The sequence below is a fragment of the Microcebus murinus genome, chromosome 9 (assembly GCF_040939455.1).
Source record: "Microcebus murinus isolate Inina chromosome 9, M.murinus_Inina_mat1.0, whole genome shotgun sequence".
In the NCBI taxonomy this organism is placed as follows: domain Eukaryota; kingdom Metazoa; phylum Chordata; class Mammalia; order Primates; family Cheirogaleidae; genus Microcebus; species Microcebus murinus.
In genome coordinates, this window is record NC_134112.1 from 97,109,399 (window position 1) to 97,125,216 (window position 15,818).

General features: G+C 52.2%; 1 protein-coding gene across 2 annotated transcripts; it reads left to right on the forward strand.

Annotated features, from left to right (window-relative positions):
* ZNF783 (zinc finger protein 783) lies at window positions 1-14,481 on the forward strand. 2 transcript variants are annotated; one of them, XM_076006696.1, is made up of 7 exons: window positions 1-88; window positions 1,180-1,581; window positions 1,669-1,795; window positions 1,941-2,069; window positions 8,900-9,028; window positions 10,077-10,187; window positions 11,265-14,481. In XM_076006696.1, the coding sequence occupies exons 1-7, from the start codon at window positions 65-67 to the stop codon at window positions 12,098-12,100; spliced, it is 1,758 nt and encodes a 585-aa protein (XP_075862811.1). In that variant the 5' UTR covers window positions 1-64; the 3' UTR covers window positions 12,101-14,481. The 2 variants fall into 2 exon arrangements, with proteins under 2 accessions (XP_075862811.1, XP_075862810.1); XM_076006695.1 differs by lacking the exon at window positions 1-88 and having other exon boundaries at window positions 994-1,581.
* The last annotated feature ends 1,337 nt before the right edge of the window (window positions 14,482-15,818 follow it).

Here is a 15,818-nt window from a genome sequence, read left to right on the forward strand (position 1 = left end):
GCGCCGCGCCAGGCCCGACAGGCCGGGCCCGAGCACCGCAGCCGAGCGAGGGACGCGGGGAGCCATGGCCGAAGCGGCGCCCGCCCCGGTAAGCGCCCCCGGCCCCGCGGACGCCCGCACGGCCCGGGCCGCCGCAGCCGCGTGGGCCGCGCGAGGGTCTCGGGCCGGCCGCTGGGCGGGCCCCGGGCGCAGCCTCCGCGCTCACCCGCCCGGCCCCCGAGGCCCGCCCGTGGCTCTCGCCTGGCGTCCGGGCCCGGCCTGGAGGCCACTGCGCGGGCGGCCCAAACTGCAGGCCCGGCGGGCGGGGCGCGACGCCAGGCGAGCGGGCGGGCGGGCGGCCTCTGCCGAGCTGGCGCGGGGCTCACGGCGACGACGGCGCGGCCTCGTCCGAACGCACGAGCGGCTGTGCCCCAGCAGCGGCTCTTTGGGGCCCCGCGGGCCCTCGCAGGCGGGCAGGGAGGGCGGACGGACCGCCAGCAGGACGTCCGCAGGCCCGGGCTGGGGAAGGGGCTGGCCAGGGCCCCTCGTCTCCCCGTGCCAGAGCCTCACGCCCAGGCCCGGACTTTGGAATGAGGCCCCTTTTAAGACACCTAGTATTCTTCTTTTACTTAGGAGAAAGGTAGAAAACGTTGTTTACAGGAGGAATTGTGGCATTTTCTTTTTTTTCTTCTTAAAGACTAGTTTAGCAGATTTTGGAGTCTTGGCATGATACTGTGCAGTTCTTCCAATTCGAAGAAAATAATCCTTTGCCATTTTTTGACATACTAGAAAAACACCTATAAAGCTAGAAAAAACACCTATAAAGCGCTCATAAGCGGTGTCTACTGTTATTAATACGTCTCAGTGAAGTTTTGAAACCTTGATTTTTCTGGATGCTTTTTAGAGGGAACTTCCCCTCCCTCCCTGTCTCTCCTTTAGTTAGTGAGTTTGGTTTGCATGCTGCTTCTCTACAGCCGTGTTTTCCCTCCTGTTTCCCACTTGCGAGCGAGCGCCTTGGTCCAGCCAGTATCTGCTGTCACCAAGGCTGGATATCCTAGCCTCCCTATCCCCGCTCTTCTGCTAAATCGCCCTCAGGATCTCAGACGAGGCTTTCCTAGGGCAGGTGCCATTCTGAGGTTTCTTTCTGAGATGGAAATTTGGTTGCATAATCCCATAACATCTCTCTTTTCTTGTGAGCAGGCTCCCGAGAGGGACAAGCAAACAGAGGACCAGAGGCCCTCAACTCCTCCTCCATCACCCCAGCCAGCTGCCGAGAGGAGTTCATATCTCTACTCCACGGAGATCACACTGTGGACAGTGGTGGCCGCCATTCAGGCCTTGGAGAAGAAGGTAGATTCCTGCCTGGCCCGCGTGCTGACTCTGGAGGGGCGCACGGGGACGGCGGAGAAGAAGCTGGCCGACTGCGAGAAGACGGCCGTGGAGTTCGGGAACCAGCTGGAGGGCAAGTGGGCCGTGCTGGGGACCCTGCTGCAGGAGTATGGGCTGCTGCAGAGGCGGCTGGAGAACGTGGAGAACCTGCTGCGCAACAGGAACTTCTGGATCCTGCGGCTGCCCCCGGGCAGCAAGGGGGAGGTCCCCAAGGTAGCCCCTGGGGACCCTGGGCTGGGGGAGCCCAAGGGCTGTGCCTGTGAGCCTGTGGGTGAGCGTGTGCCACACTTGTGGTTCCAGGTGCCCGTGACCTTTGATGATGTGGCCGTGTATTTCTCCGAGGTGGAGTGGGGCAAGCTGGAGGACTGGCAGAGGGAGCTCTACAAGCACGTGATGAGGGGCAACTACGAGACGCTGGTCTCGCTGGGTAAGGCTGCAGGGGGAGGACCTGGGCCTCTGACTGCGGGTTGGCCTCTTGCAGTCGCTGTCTTTGCTTTGGCTTCTGTTACTTTGGGAGTCTCTGCATCTCTGTGGGCATATGGGACGCAGCTCTCTCCCCATTCCCCACGCAGATTATGCCATCTCCAAGCCGGACATCCTTACCCGGATAGAGAGGGGAGAGCAGCCTTGTCCCGAAGACCACTGGGACCAGGAGAAGGGGAATGAGGAGGAGGCAGCATGCCCAAGGCAGCCGGGAGCTGGTGAGTGTGGGGGCAAGATGGGGAGCAGCTGGAGCAGGCTGAACCACGGTCCCAGCCTCCTGGGCTCCCCAGACAGTCTCAGAGGCCAGGACAGGAGCACAGACCCTTAACCGAAAGCAGGGCACCCTCTGTCCAAGGCCACCCTGAGTAGGCAGGTGGAGGGCTTTTCCTTAGAGCTGTAAGGTCTCTACATCTGTACTAGGGGACAATCACACTCACCTCACTTGTGAGGACTAAACGCCATGGCCAATGTTGAGCACGTACACACTGAGCATTTTATAATTATGAGGACTTATTATTACTAATATACCAGCTGCCATATTGCCACTGCCTCCTTGAGTCTTCAGGGGTGTCCATGTCCACCCAGTGCCCCCGTCACTGCTCCCCACCTGCAGCCGTGGTGGGAAGGGCTGTCGGGCTGCTTCCATCTGTGGCAGTGGGCCCTTGGGAGGCTGGGCATGCCCATCCCACAGCTGGTATACAGGACAGCGCTTCTACAGTGACCACATGTTAGAATCTTTCAGAGACCATTTTTAAAATAAAGTTTTAAAAAATAAAGTAGAAGACCGAGCGCGGTGGCTCACGCCTGTAATCCTAGCACTCTGGGAGGTCGAGGCGGGCAGATTGCTCAAGGTCAGGAGTTCAAAACCAGCCTGAGCAAGACCCCGTCTCTACTAAAAATAGAAAGAAATTAATTGGCCAGCCAAAACTATATAGGAAAAATTAGCCGGGCATGGTGGCGCATGCCTGTAGTCCCAGCTACTCAGGAGGCTGAGGCAGGAGAATTGCTTGAACCCAGGAATTTGAGGTTGCTGTGAGCTAGGCTGACGCCACGGCACTCACTCTAGCCTGGGTAACAAGGTGAGACTCTTGTCTCAAAAAAATAAAAAATAAAAATAAAGTAGATAGTACAGTGAACTTCCAAATAATCATCACCTAGACTCTAACACTAATCCAGTTTGCTACATCTGCTTCATCTGTCTAGTTTTTCTTTTTTCTGAACAAAACTATAATACCAATATCACACCCACAGAATATCATCTAATACTTAGCACTTGTTCTGTTTTTCCCTGATAGTCTGAAAACTATCTCTGTAGGTGTTTGGATCCTAATTCTAATAAACCAAAGTCCACATGTTGCATTTGGTTTATATGTCTCTGAAGTCTATAAAAGCCTATAAACATCATCCTTTTCTAACAGCTTTATTGAGATATAATTCACATACTGTACAAGTCACCTATTAAGGTGTACAATTCAGTGTTTTTTAGCATATTCGGAGGTGTACAACGATCGCCACAGTCCAACAGTAGACCTTTCTTGTCCCATCAGAAAGAAACCTGTTCGCACCAGCAATCAGTCCCTGTCACCTTCCCTTGTTCTCCTGCCTCAGGCAACCACGAATTTGTTTTTTGCATCTATGGATTTGCCCATTTGGGACACTTCATATAAATGGAGTCATACAATATGTGACCTTTTGTGTCTGACTGCTTTCCCTGCGTGTGGTGTTGTCACGGTGTGCCCCTGCTGTGGCATATGTCAGCGCTTCATTCCTTGTCCCCACTGAATGATGTGCCACTGTACAGACACACCGCATTTTGTTTATCCATTTGTCATTTGATAGATTTCCCCCATGCTATTTATTCGTTGACATCTCATTGTCATATCTTACGTCTTTTTAATGCCCACATTTTCGATTTGGTGTCATTTAACATGTTCTTTTATTTCTTGCATTGCCTAAGCTGTTAGGTAGCTCTAGAGGCTTATTTAGATTCAGGATCGATGTTTTTGGCAAGACTACTTCAGACGTGCCCTGTACTCCCTGCTGTATCGTATCAGGAGGCACAGGATGTTTGGTTGTCTTTGTGATTGTCAGCCTTCTATCCTTCTATTGTTAAAAGTTCCCCATCAACTTTTCCCCTGATGATTTTAATAACCATTGAAGATTGTTGTCTGGATTCATTATTTCATCTGGAGTCACAAGATGGTGAAATTCTATCATCATTTGTATACTTAATAGCAGAAATTCTTTTATAAAGAATAGTTTCCCCATCAACTCCTTTAGTTACCCTGAAATACATGCTGCACACAAGAGGCAGGATAAATGCTTAATTCTTTCCTTCCTCAGGTTCAGAATGAAGAGTTACTGCTTTAGTGGCCTCCAGGGGTGACCCATGACTTGGGCATTTTTATTTTAAGTATTATTATGACTCCAGAGATTGTTGAATATTTTACATGTGCCATTCCTTTGTAGCGATTATTTTCCTGCTTAAATTGTCCCATCTTTAGCAAGTAGGAGCCTCTTTGAGTTGGCCCACAGGTCATTTTGATGTGACGTTAGTAGTTTTCAGGCACCATTAGATGTGCCACATTCATCTATTTCCTGCCCAGACCTGGAATCAACATTGCTTCATGGATTTTTTATTCCTTTCAGTGAGGAATGATATTTAGAGGTCACAATATGAGTGTTAGTTTTTCCTAATTGTTAGCATTACTTCTAGGCTTTTTTCAGAAAAATATGTACTTTTTGAAAAGAGAAAAATCATGAGTTTATATTGGTATTTCAAACACAAATTTAATATTCTTTGATTTTATACTTGTATATCACTTTTCCTTTTACATGGAAATCTTAAATTCCTGACCAAATTAGCCTAATTACTGATGCATGATCTTATATCCAATTCTAATGTTTCATTATCCTGTAATATCTTATAATTTCAAAATAATGCAGTCAATAATTCTAACAATTAGACTTTTGATTGAAATCTAAGATATTTTTGCAGCTCTCTTTATCCTCTGTATTCATTCTATTCAGGACTCATAGACAAAATAATACCTTTTAAACTGGGCATGGTGGCTCACACCTGTCATCCCAATACTTTGGGAGGCCAAGGTGGGAGGATCACTTGAGGCCAGGAGTTCTAGACCAGCCTGTGCAAAATAATGAGACCCCTGTTGCTATAAAAATAAAAAAAAATTATCCAGACATGGTGGCACACTTGTAGTCCTAGCTCCTCAGGAGGCTGAGTGGGAGGATCACCTGAGCCCAGCAGTTTGAGGTTACAGTAAGCTGTGGTCATGACACTGCACTCCAGTCTGGGTGACAAAGCAAGACCCTGTCTCTAAAAAAGAAAAAAAAATGCCCTTTAAAGTCACCTGAAATAATTATTTTCTCTATGCATTTATGTCACCAATTTGGTATAAAGTTGTATGCATTTGTTTCTATTTTTAGATTTTTAATTATTTTCTCTATTCATTTATGTCACCAATTTGGTATGAAGTTGTATAAATTTGTTTTTGTTTTTAAATTTTTAAAGATTGTTCTTTTTACTTTTTGATTTAAGTCAATTTTTTGAATGTGTAAGCTATTTTATGTTTACAAAGTCAGAATGATTTAGTAGAAGGTATATTCAGGGAAGTCTCATTTCCATCCTTGTCCTCTGTCCCTATAGATAACTGTTTTTTTTTATTTATTTATTTTTGAGACAGTCTCACTTTGTTGCCCAGGCTAGAGTGAGTGCTGTGGCGTCAGCCTAGCTCACAGCAACCTCAAACTCCTGTGCTCAAGCAATCTTCCTGCCTCAGCCTCCCGAGTAGCTGGGACTACAGGCATGCGCCACCATGCCCGGCTAATTTTTTCTATATATATTAGTTGGCCAATTAATTTGTTTCTATTTATAGTAGAGACGGGGTCTTGCTCTTGCTCAGGGTAGTTTCGAACTCCTGACCTTGAGCAATCCACCCGCCTCGGCCTCCCAGAGTGCTAGGATTACAGGCGTGAGCCACCGCGCCCGGCCTAGATAACTGTTTTTATTAGTTTATTTGTACTTGCAGTGTTTCTTTTTGGAAATATCAGTAACACGTAGATACATTTGTATCTCTATCCCGGTCTTGTACAGTGTGTCCTGGAGATCACTTTAGGTCAGTGTGTAGAGACTGTCCTCAGTTCTTTTGTGGATTCAGAATGTTCTGTGATGTGAGAGTTTATCCCATCCCCACTGTGGACATTTGGATTATTTCCAGTATTTTGCTGATATAAATGATATTGCAAGGAGGACTTTGTACATAAATCAGTTCATATTTTTGCCAATGTATCTTTGAACTAGATTTCTAGAATCTGGACTTCTGGGTCAAAAGGTAAATGAATATGTAATTTTGGGAGAATTTATCACCAAATTCCCCTCCATAGGGCTCCTATTGTTTGCACTGTCATCTGTGTTGTGAAAGAGGGCCTCTTCCCCACCGCCAGGCCAACAGAATGTGGGCAGACTTGCAGGGTTTTTGTCAGTCTGATAGGTAAGAAGTATGTCAGTGAAGTTTTAATGGCACCTCTCTTATTGAGTGTGGTTGAGTTTTTTTTTTTTTTATATGGTTAAGGGTCATTTAAATTTCTTATTCTGTGAATTACTCATCTTTTTTGGCTATAGAAAGTTTTTAAAAAGTGCATACTTCCTAGGCCCCACCCAGAACTACTGCTCAGAATCTGGGGGTGCTCACTGGGGGTCCTTCTATAGCAGCCTGGTGGAGGACTTGGGCTTGGGAGCCCTCGTTCTAGTGTTCTGAGCCAGGAGTCCCTAAAAAGCCAGAATCATTTTTTAAAAAATAATCTTTATTTAAAATAAAGCAGCCCTTTTACTTACAGGGAAACTATGAAAGTAAACTTTCCTCCTAGCCTCTACCTCAGAGAACATACTCAGAATATGTTCATTTAAAAAGAAAAGATTTATAGATTACCAAACTGAAATCTGGGAACTTTGACATATGGTGTTTCTTTGAGTCCAATTCTTCCATCCCCTTGGGGCTGAAGGGTCCACCTGCTTGAGGGACTGGTTGGCACCATGGGCCTCTTGCGCGTTGTCACTGGCAATGGCTGGGCTCACAGCATCTTCTGGGAGATGCTGCTGCTGTGTCTCCTGCTGTTCTTCCAAAATAATCTTCAGTGAGGTTGGCCTCTTGTTCTTGGGGACCTCCTGCTGCTTCCCTTTCTTCATCGGCAGTGGGGGCTAGTCCAAGGGGCGGCTTGGGTTCCTCACCTGACTGAAGAGCCATCTGTGGAGGAGCCCAGCTCTGCCCAGATCTGGAACACCACCAGTGTGCAGGAAGGCTCTGATTCCGGGGGTGCTGCAGCTTTTCCAGTGCTGTCAGCATTGCCCCCAAATCCAGCTGTACCAGACTTTGGGTCTTCTCCCACTGTTTAAAAAATTTTAATTCTTGGTGGCTCTTGAACTGTTAGGATTTCATGTTTTGATTTAGACCTTTTTCTCATTCTTTCTTGAGGCTTCATTTTGCTCAGAGGTACCCTCTTGTGTTGGTTTGGACTTTTTAGTAGGATGAACAATGTGTGTCTCTTAGTTGTAGGAAGGATGCAAAGATTAAACTTCAGAAGGGGATATTCTAAAATTTTTAGGAACTGCTGATGGAGCAGCCATCTCTCGGTTTATCATGAAAGCAGCATTTTTAGGGGCTGGTGACAGGTCTGTAGATAATGTCTGCGGAACAGTGTAACCCATCGGTGTCTACAGTAACTCCCTTATATGTGAAAGGGAATTGGTAGCAGTGTTATCAGTTACAGCTTCAATTGGCTTATTATTTTTCACCATTATTTTGCCCTCTGATAACCCCGAAGCTGGTTTTACTACTTGTCTGAGAAGAGAAATGCCAGTCGAGTGGACAGGGCCCCTCTTGGGTTGCTTTTCTGTCTTTGCTAATCGTTGTTCTCTGGATCCTGCAGTTCAGGAAAATCCAACGTGGTAAATTCAAATCTACTTCAGGATTAGAAGTAGAGCCACTTTTTTCAATGATTCTGGACTTCCTTTCTGTCCCTTGACGATAACCTTCTGATTTCATTTTTTTTCTTTCTTTTTTTTTTTAATCCCAAAGGAGCTTAATAACCACCTGATTTCAAACTCTTCTCAGTGTGAACGGACAGATGATGTGAGCCTTCAGCTGATTTTAGCTCAGATGCTAGATTTCCATCAGCCCTGTCGCTATCAGTCTTTTGTTCATATTTTTTTTTTCCTCATCACAGGTTTTTTTCCTTAAAAAAAATCACAGCTTCATTTCTTGTGGGAGAGGGCACATGTGCTCATTTCTGGGAGCCACCATTTGAAAATCTCGGTAACAGCTGGGTTGTTAGGATCACCCTGAGAGGCCGGCGCTGAGCACACATTTTGTGTCAACACAGGGGTGTCAGGAGAGCAGGTGCAGGGATGAAGAGTCATCTCAAAAGATGAGCACTGAGGTGGATGCTCCAGGGGCCACACCTTCAGTATATATTTCTGCCTCACCCTGGTCTCCCTGACACCCTGGAGAGTGGCTTGGAGGAGGAGGCTGCCAGGGGAGGCCAGCAGCACCTTCTTGGCTGGGAGGACAGGCAACATGGCATTTCTCCTCTCTGCCTTAAGCTAGATTCTTTTTAATTATTTTTTTTTGTAGAGATGGGATCTTCTATGTTGCCCAAGCTGGTCTTAAACTCCTGGCCTCAAGCGATCTTCCTGCCTTGGCCTCCCAAAGTGCTGGGATATAATCTATCCCTATAGGCATAAACCACCATGCCTGGCCAAAAAGCCAGATTATTGACCCTGCTCTGCCATGACCTGTCTGGTGATAATTACTGTGAATCACTGTGCTATTCAGTTTCCTTCTCTCGGACGTGGAGGGTTTGGACTAGAATCTAGCCACTAGGTGATCATCATCACACCTGTGTTTGAGCTGATGCCCCAAGTTCCCATTGACTCTGCACTGGCCCTTCCACAGAGGGTCCCTGGCCACTGGGGTGGGAGGCCTCTGTGTGTCCGTGTTGTGCCCAGCGCCCCTGATTGTGCTTTCCCCAGGCCTCGCTGCACATGCAGAGCATGCTGCCAGCCCACTCAGCCCAGCCCAGGAGGAGCCAAGAGAAGCAACAGCCCCTGAGCAGCAGCGAGACTTGGAGACAAGAATGAGCCCACCCAGGCCAGGCGCCGGTGAGTCAGGGCAGCTGAGGCAGCAGGATAAACTGTCCCAGGGCAGCATGCTGGTTATGGCAAAAGGTTACTGAGGATAAGAGCCGGCAGCTTGGTTGTGGGAGAGATGGCTGGGGAGCCAGCTGGGCTGAGCTGGACTGAGCTAGACAGGCTTCCTGGGAAAGGGGCCTCTGAGACAGGCCTAAAGAAGGTGTGTTTGGCATTCTCAGCTGGACACAACGGTCTGAATAGAAGTGTGGGTTCTTCAGGTGCTCTGGAGGCCTGGCACGCCCGTATGCCTGGAGTGAGAGGGGCATGCAGGAGCATGTCTTGGGCCTGCACAGGGTTCTAAGAGGGTCACATCAGTGGGGCAGTATATGTATTGTCCTGGCATGGTGCTGGTATGTTACAGGTTTTTAGTAAATGTCATTTTTCTGAAGACCTATTAGGAACTCTGGCTTTAGTCATCCTTCCAGAGTTCTAAAGACAAGCCATGTCCATCGTTTCATGGGAATGTGTGACTCAGGGCATTTAGTATATGTTTGGCCTTGTCTTTGTACCTGGGTGCTCCTTGCTGGCCTGACATTCAGCCTCTGGTTGCCTTCTCTCCAGTGATTTCGGTGTATCTCCCCCACTGAATGTGACCTCCCACAGGCTGGAGGTGACAGCTCCTCCCTTCCCTGGGTTCCTCCTTCCCAGCCAGTGTGTAAGTTTGGGCTGTGCTTGTGGAGTTGGAGAGATGGGACCTTCTTGGGTGGGAAGGCAGTGTCCCTGCCGCATTGCAGACCTGGAACTGTGTCCTGAGGCGTCCCCAAACCCTTCGTGCTTTTGAGGCCCACCTGGGTGACAGTCAGATGCTGAGGGCCAAGTCGTTAACACTGGCCTGCATTGGGGACTGGGGTGTGGCCTTTGTAGCTCTCTTACCTCTGAAGCCCTCCAGACAGAAGCCCTGTGGCCCCTCTCCCTGGCTGGTACTTGAGCATGTCCAGAGCCTGCAGGGGACGTGGCTGTCCCACCCTACGGGAATCCGGTGTCGGAAAAGGCTCTCATGAGATTCTCTCTCTCATAGAGCCTCCAGCCAGCACCAGTGTTTTGTCCTTGATTAAACAGGAGGGAGAGTCTTCAGACAGGGAGTCACCAACTGCCCCTTCTAGGGACATCCTGCCCTGCTCGGAGCCAGGTGAGTGCTGGGAGGAGGCACCTGTGGCCATGGCTGAGCCCCACAGGCCCTTGGAGGCCCTTTGGGAGTGGGGTGGGCCGGGTGATGGGACCTGGTGAGGGGCTTCTCCCTCACCCCCAGCTGTTATTTCCCTGGGGACTGCGGGGACCCAGATCAGTCGGTGGCCCTGGTCCTTCCCCATTGCAGCCTGGCCTGGGTGGAAAGGGACTACATGAAAACAGGCTGCATGCCGCCAGGGCTGCAGTCTGATGATGACAGAAAAGCCACTGGCATGGTCTTGTCCTGGCCTCAGCAGCACTGTGATGGGCCAGGCCCACGGTCCCCTGTGACTTGCAGTGTGCATGTGTGGCCTGCCATCTGATTCAGGTTCCTCTGCCTAGCGCCTGTGCGCTGCCGAATGGGCCTGGCGCCAGGACCGACCCTTCCTGGTGGTAGGGAGCCTGGAGAGCTGCCTGCCGAGACCTCAGGTCAGGGGGCCTGGACACCTCGCAGTGACTGCCCACTGCTGCCTCAGCCCGTCCTTCCCACTGCCCTGTCCTGGCTGTTCCTGTGCCTCAGTCCCCCTCAGGGTCTAGGCCCACACTGAGGTCCTAGTGCCTCTGCCTGTCGCCAGCGAGTGCAGTGCCAGGCCTGTACACCCCGTGTGACTTGTTGTGTGGATGAGTCGCTTTGAGCCCACAGGGCTCATTGCCCTTCACGCGTCGTAGCTAACTTCATCAGAACTCGTGAGGCTGGGGTCCTGCCAGCACCTCTGCCATGCGGAGTGTCTCTGCCTTTGTATCTCCCCCTCATCTTCCCACCCATCTGTCTCCCGCTCTGGCTGACCCCTGACCTCCCTGGCTCCTGGCTTGGCAGTTTGATGTCCTCTTCCCTGATGTCCTTAGCTCAGCCGCCTCCAGGAACGAGGCAAATGACAGCAAACAGGACTGAATGAAATCCTGAGGCGGTGCCTCTGTGCTGTGAGCACTCAGAGGACAAAGGATTCCAGGGGGCAGGAGCCAGGCTGAGCCTGGAAGCAAGGACTGGGGACAGGGCAGTGAGGTCCCCTTGGAAGCCAGCGTGGATTCCTTTTGCCAGGTGGTGGTGTGGCCATCAAGACAGAGGCACCGTCTGAAGACAGGATGATGCCGGAGCAGCTCTTCCTGGGGATGTCCTCAAGCCAGGCCCAGTGTGGAATCCCCAAAGGGCCTGGGAATAGGACTGGGGGCCCCGGCAGGCATCACACCAAGGGTGTGCCCAGGGTGCCGGAGGGGGAGCCGCGGCCACGAGGGGCTGTAGGGGAACCGCCCCGAGTCCTCCCTCGCCGGCGGGAGCGGGCCTTCCCCTGCCCTGACTGCGGGCAGAGCTTCCGCCTGAAGATTAACCTGACCATTCATCAGCGGACCCACCTAGAGGAGGAGCCCGGGGAGGCCAGCGGCAGCTCGCCCACCGGGTGGGGGGCAGGCCATGCTGCCCTGGAGCCTGGAGAGGTGGTGGTTCCGGGCCCTGTCATCCGCTGGCTCCCCGAGGAGCGCGAGGGCCACCGCCCCGTGGCTGGCCGTGCCTTCATGGGGCGGAGGCCAGCGACCACCAAGGTGTACCACTGCAGCGAGTGCCTGCGCTTCTTCCCGCAGCGGAAGAGCCTGCTGCTGCACCAGCGCCTGCACACGGGCAACAGCCAGGGCTGGCCTGCCTGTCCCTACTGCGGCAAGGCCTTCCGCCGGCCCTCGGACCTCTTCCGCCACCAGCGCATCCACACCGGCGAGCGGCCGTACCAGTGCCCCCAGTGTGGCCGGGCCTTCAACCGGAACCACCACCTGGCAGTCCACATGCAGACTCACGCCCGCAGGCAGGTGGGCCCGCACTTCCGGGCTCCCTCTGCCTGCCAGCGAAGCCCGCTCAGGCCACACCCCAGCCGGACCGAGGAGGGCTGAGCAGGCAGAACCTGCTCTCTGCTTGCCAGGCGCAGCCTGCCTTCCCCCTGGTGCCTGGCTCTGCTTCCTCATCTGGGATGGTTTGGAGAGAGGTTTTGGTTTTTTTTTCACTCTGATGGGAAGCAGTGGCCCTTTTGGTGGCAGAGTGTATACATATGACCAGATGCCTCCATTTCCTGTTTCCTGAGTTTGTCACTCTTCACTTCCTTTTCTACATTCCTGACTCGTAAAGGATTCCTTAGGACTTAAAGGATGCCAGTTTTTGGTGGGGGCCTCTGGCAGGTACCACAGGTAAGAGGAGCAGAGATCACAGCGCTGCGATAGACAGGGGACCTGGGGTTTGTGTGTGCACAGAGGTCTCTCCACTGCAGTCAGCATGAGCAACAGCAGAGCGGATGGACAGCCTGAACAAAAGGCACTGGAAACTGAGTTTTCTACTTTGTTATTTTGAAACTTTTTTTTCTTCTATGGAACTTTTCTAGTGCTTTTGTATGTGTGTAGTTGCAATGGGGACCAGAGCTCCTGAGGGGCAGGAATTATTCTGCCACCTCCTCTCTGCATGGGGCTGGCAGGGCTGGAAGGGCTAGAAGAGGAGCTCGGTCTCCACCAGCCTGTGGGTCTCAATGGGGAGGCTGTTGCTGCCGTTCTAGAAACAGTGTTTTCGCAGGTGTGGGTTTGGCCCATAGTGTTCCCTGTGTTCCCAGTGTTCCCAGTCCTCCTCCCACTGGAGAGTCACATGCATTATTGACTTTTGTTATCAGTTGAGAGAGGAATGGAAGACACTGCTCCCCCAAGGTCGCAGTGTTCATGGGTTTGCAAGGTCCATCAGCTGGACCCCAGAAGACACCTGGGGGATGCAGAGTGAGCCCAGGAAGCTCCTCCCCAAGAAGACCCTGGGCTGGGTGAGGCTGGTCAGCCTCCAGGCCTGCTTTGTCCCATTAAAGGAGGGGCTGCCTCCTGGTGGAGGTGGAGTTCTCCTTTGAGAATCAGGCTCTGGGGCAGAGTTGGGCTAGACCTGGGTGAATCCTTCAACCACTGATGGTCTCACTCATAGTCCTTGTCTGTTAAAGGGGGTCATGCATGGCTCCAGTGTGTCCTACCTCACTTTAGAGTTATCAGGGTCAAATTTAGAGGCACTGGGCCAAACATGAGGCCTAGTTTTGTCATGTTCAAGCTCAGGGCCTCCTTTCTCTTACATGTTGGTCACCAGCCCTCTCCCCCCAGTCAGAATCCCTCAGGAAGCACCTTTGTCTTCTGTAGTGAGTGGGGTTGCTGCTTCGAAAGACTTTTCCCTCTGAGCTGTGTCTTCCAGGAGCCCTTTATATTTCAACCAAACAAATTCTTACTAAAGCACAAGGTTCAGACTGGAAGTTCAGGCGCTACCAGGCCTCATGGAGGAGTCATGAGGAAAGCTAGCTTCTTGTACCTCTTAATCACACCACTTTGGGTGCTGCCTCTAGAGCAGCCCTGGTGAGGGTAATTCTGCAACTGGAGTGATGGGTCCCCAGCTGTCCTGATAGCTCGCTGTCTTGTCTGGCACTAAGAAGTGGCCAGCATTTGGACCTGCATCCGGGGCCCTGGGGGTCCTGGCTGTGCCCCTTCTTGTTGCCCTTCTGACCCCTTACAGCTTTCCTAAAGTCTTGAACGGAGTTAGGGGAAGATGATAACATTGCCATCATTTCTGGGGCGAGGATAAGTATCCCATGAGTCAGCCAAGCTCCCCTGGGTTTGGGAAGGGCACCATTCATTCTGGGCAGTGGATTCTGCCCACGTGCTTCACAAATGAGCAGTGGGCTGTCAGCAGGTGCTCAGACAGGATTATGGTGCAAGTGTAGCTGCTCAGAGCCTAACTCTGCTGCAAATCTAGTCTCAGGTGTTCTGGGGATGTCTCTGGGCTAAGAATCTGGGCAAGTTCTTCTAATGCTAAATGATCTGCACACATACAGGTACTCTAATGGAAACGCGAACCAGGAATTGCTATGCCCTTGTGTGCCACTTTTATTATAACCTTCAGTGTGTTCGGCTGCGAGCTAGGCTTTGGGAGTTTGCCTAGCGCTGAACAGGACGCACTGAAAAAAACGTTCTTTACATTGAAATGAGTAAATGGAAGCTCTGTGGTGCAGGAGCCTAGCGTGCCTTACTGTCCCAGCTCTGGGCCTAGGCTTCCTCTTTTGTAAAACAGCAGCGGTTGGGCCACGACCTCAAAAGCCTTTGGGAACCGTGAAGGTGGCAGACTTTTGCCCTAATCGGTGCTCAATAAACATGTTGGCATAAATGAACGGTGCACGCAACCTGGTTCCTGCTCTCGGGCAGGTGAGCAGACTACTGACAGCTGGCGACGCCGGTCGGCTGTTGCGCACGAGCTGCGGGCTCAGGGCGCCTTACCAAGAGAAGGCGGCCCCGGCGCTCACACCTGCTGTGCGCCCGCAAAGTGCGGGGGCGGGGCCTCCCGAGCTGGCCAATGGTGAGCCGTCTCCGGGCGGCAGGGACTGTCCGCGGGCGGGGCGGGGGCGGGGCCTCAAGGGCCAGCCAATGGGGAGCTGGCCCCAGGCTGCGGGGCGGGGCCCAGCTCGCCACCCGGGCGCCGCCTGTCCCGCCGCGCGAATACTGGTGCGACCTGGCCGACGCCGCCGCGTGGGCTTAGTTTGCTCGCCCGGCGTGTCCGAGGCCTGACGGCCGGGTGAGCCCGGGCCGGCGCCGCCTGCAGAGAGGACCGGGCGGCCGGCTGTGCGTGGGGCCGCGCGCGGCGGCGACTCCCAGGTCGGGCTGGACAGCGCAGGGCCACAGCTGAGGCGGCTCCGGTGACGGCGGACCTCACTGAGGACTTGGGGATGTGGAGCCGAGTCCTGACTTCGCTGGGAGGAGGTCCTACTCCCCAGCCCCGCTCCCCGCCCTGCCACCCCTGGAATTGGGGAGGGCTCAGCCTGGGTGGAGGGAGGACAAGGACGCCTGAGACCACACGGTAAAGTCCCAGTTTCCTCCTCTGTAGAGCAAGGCGGTGGGACTTGACCACAAGATTTCTGAGGTTCCCTCCAGCCCTAATAGCCACTGGATCAGGCTCTGTTGGGTCCAGCTGTGGGGGCAGTGGACTGTGGATGTGGAGGTCCTTGCTCCGGAGACTCCCCCAGGCTTTTCTTTCTGCTCCTGTCCTTTGGGCACACCCATGCCCCAGTTGGCCATCTCAGAAAGACAGTCTACCCAACTCCTAGCCTCCTTTTCCAAGCTAAGACAGATGCCATCGTCTGGGGAGGGTGTATTCCCTCCAGTCTGAGCCCTCGGCTGTGAGTGGTCTTCTAGACCTGAGCCCTGATTCCAATCAGGATGGGTTTGTGTGCCTGCCCACCGTTTTCCAAAAGCCCCTAGGAAGCCCGCCCTACTGCTGCTGAGAAGGAATCTGCATTGTTTTTGGTTTGGTTTGAGACAGGCTTGCTCTCTTGCCCAGGTGGGAGTGCAGTGGCCTGATCATAGCTCACTGCAGCCTCAAACACCTGGACTCAAGCAATCTGCCTGCCTCAGCCTCCCTACTACAGGGACTACACGTGCGCGCCACCACACCTGGCTGGATCTGCATTGTAGAGGACTTTCAGTTGGTGGGCTTCAGGCTTAGGCTTGACTTAATCCATTCTTTGCTTGCTTGACAAGAACTGTTGAGGTAAGATTTTTGTTTCTGAAGGTAGAGGGTCATCTCTTGGTAGCATAGCTTTGTAGTGGTTTTAAA

Excerpts from the sequence above, each read along its gene's own strand:
- ZNF783 (XM_076006695.1), top strand. The coding sequence starts at position 1,129 with ATGGAAATTTGGTTGCATAATCCCATAACATCTCTCTTTTCTTGTGAG. Across the intron at positions 2,070-8,899 it reads CCCAAGGCAGCCGGGAGCTG|GCCTCGCTGCACATGCAGAG; the intron begins GTGAGTGTGGGG and ends TGCTTTCCCCAG. Across the intron at positions 10,188-11,264 it reads CCTGCCCTGCTCGGAGCCAG|GTGGTGGTGTGGCCATCAAG; the intron begins GTGAGTGCTGGG and ends TCCTTTTGCCAG.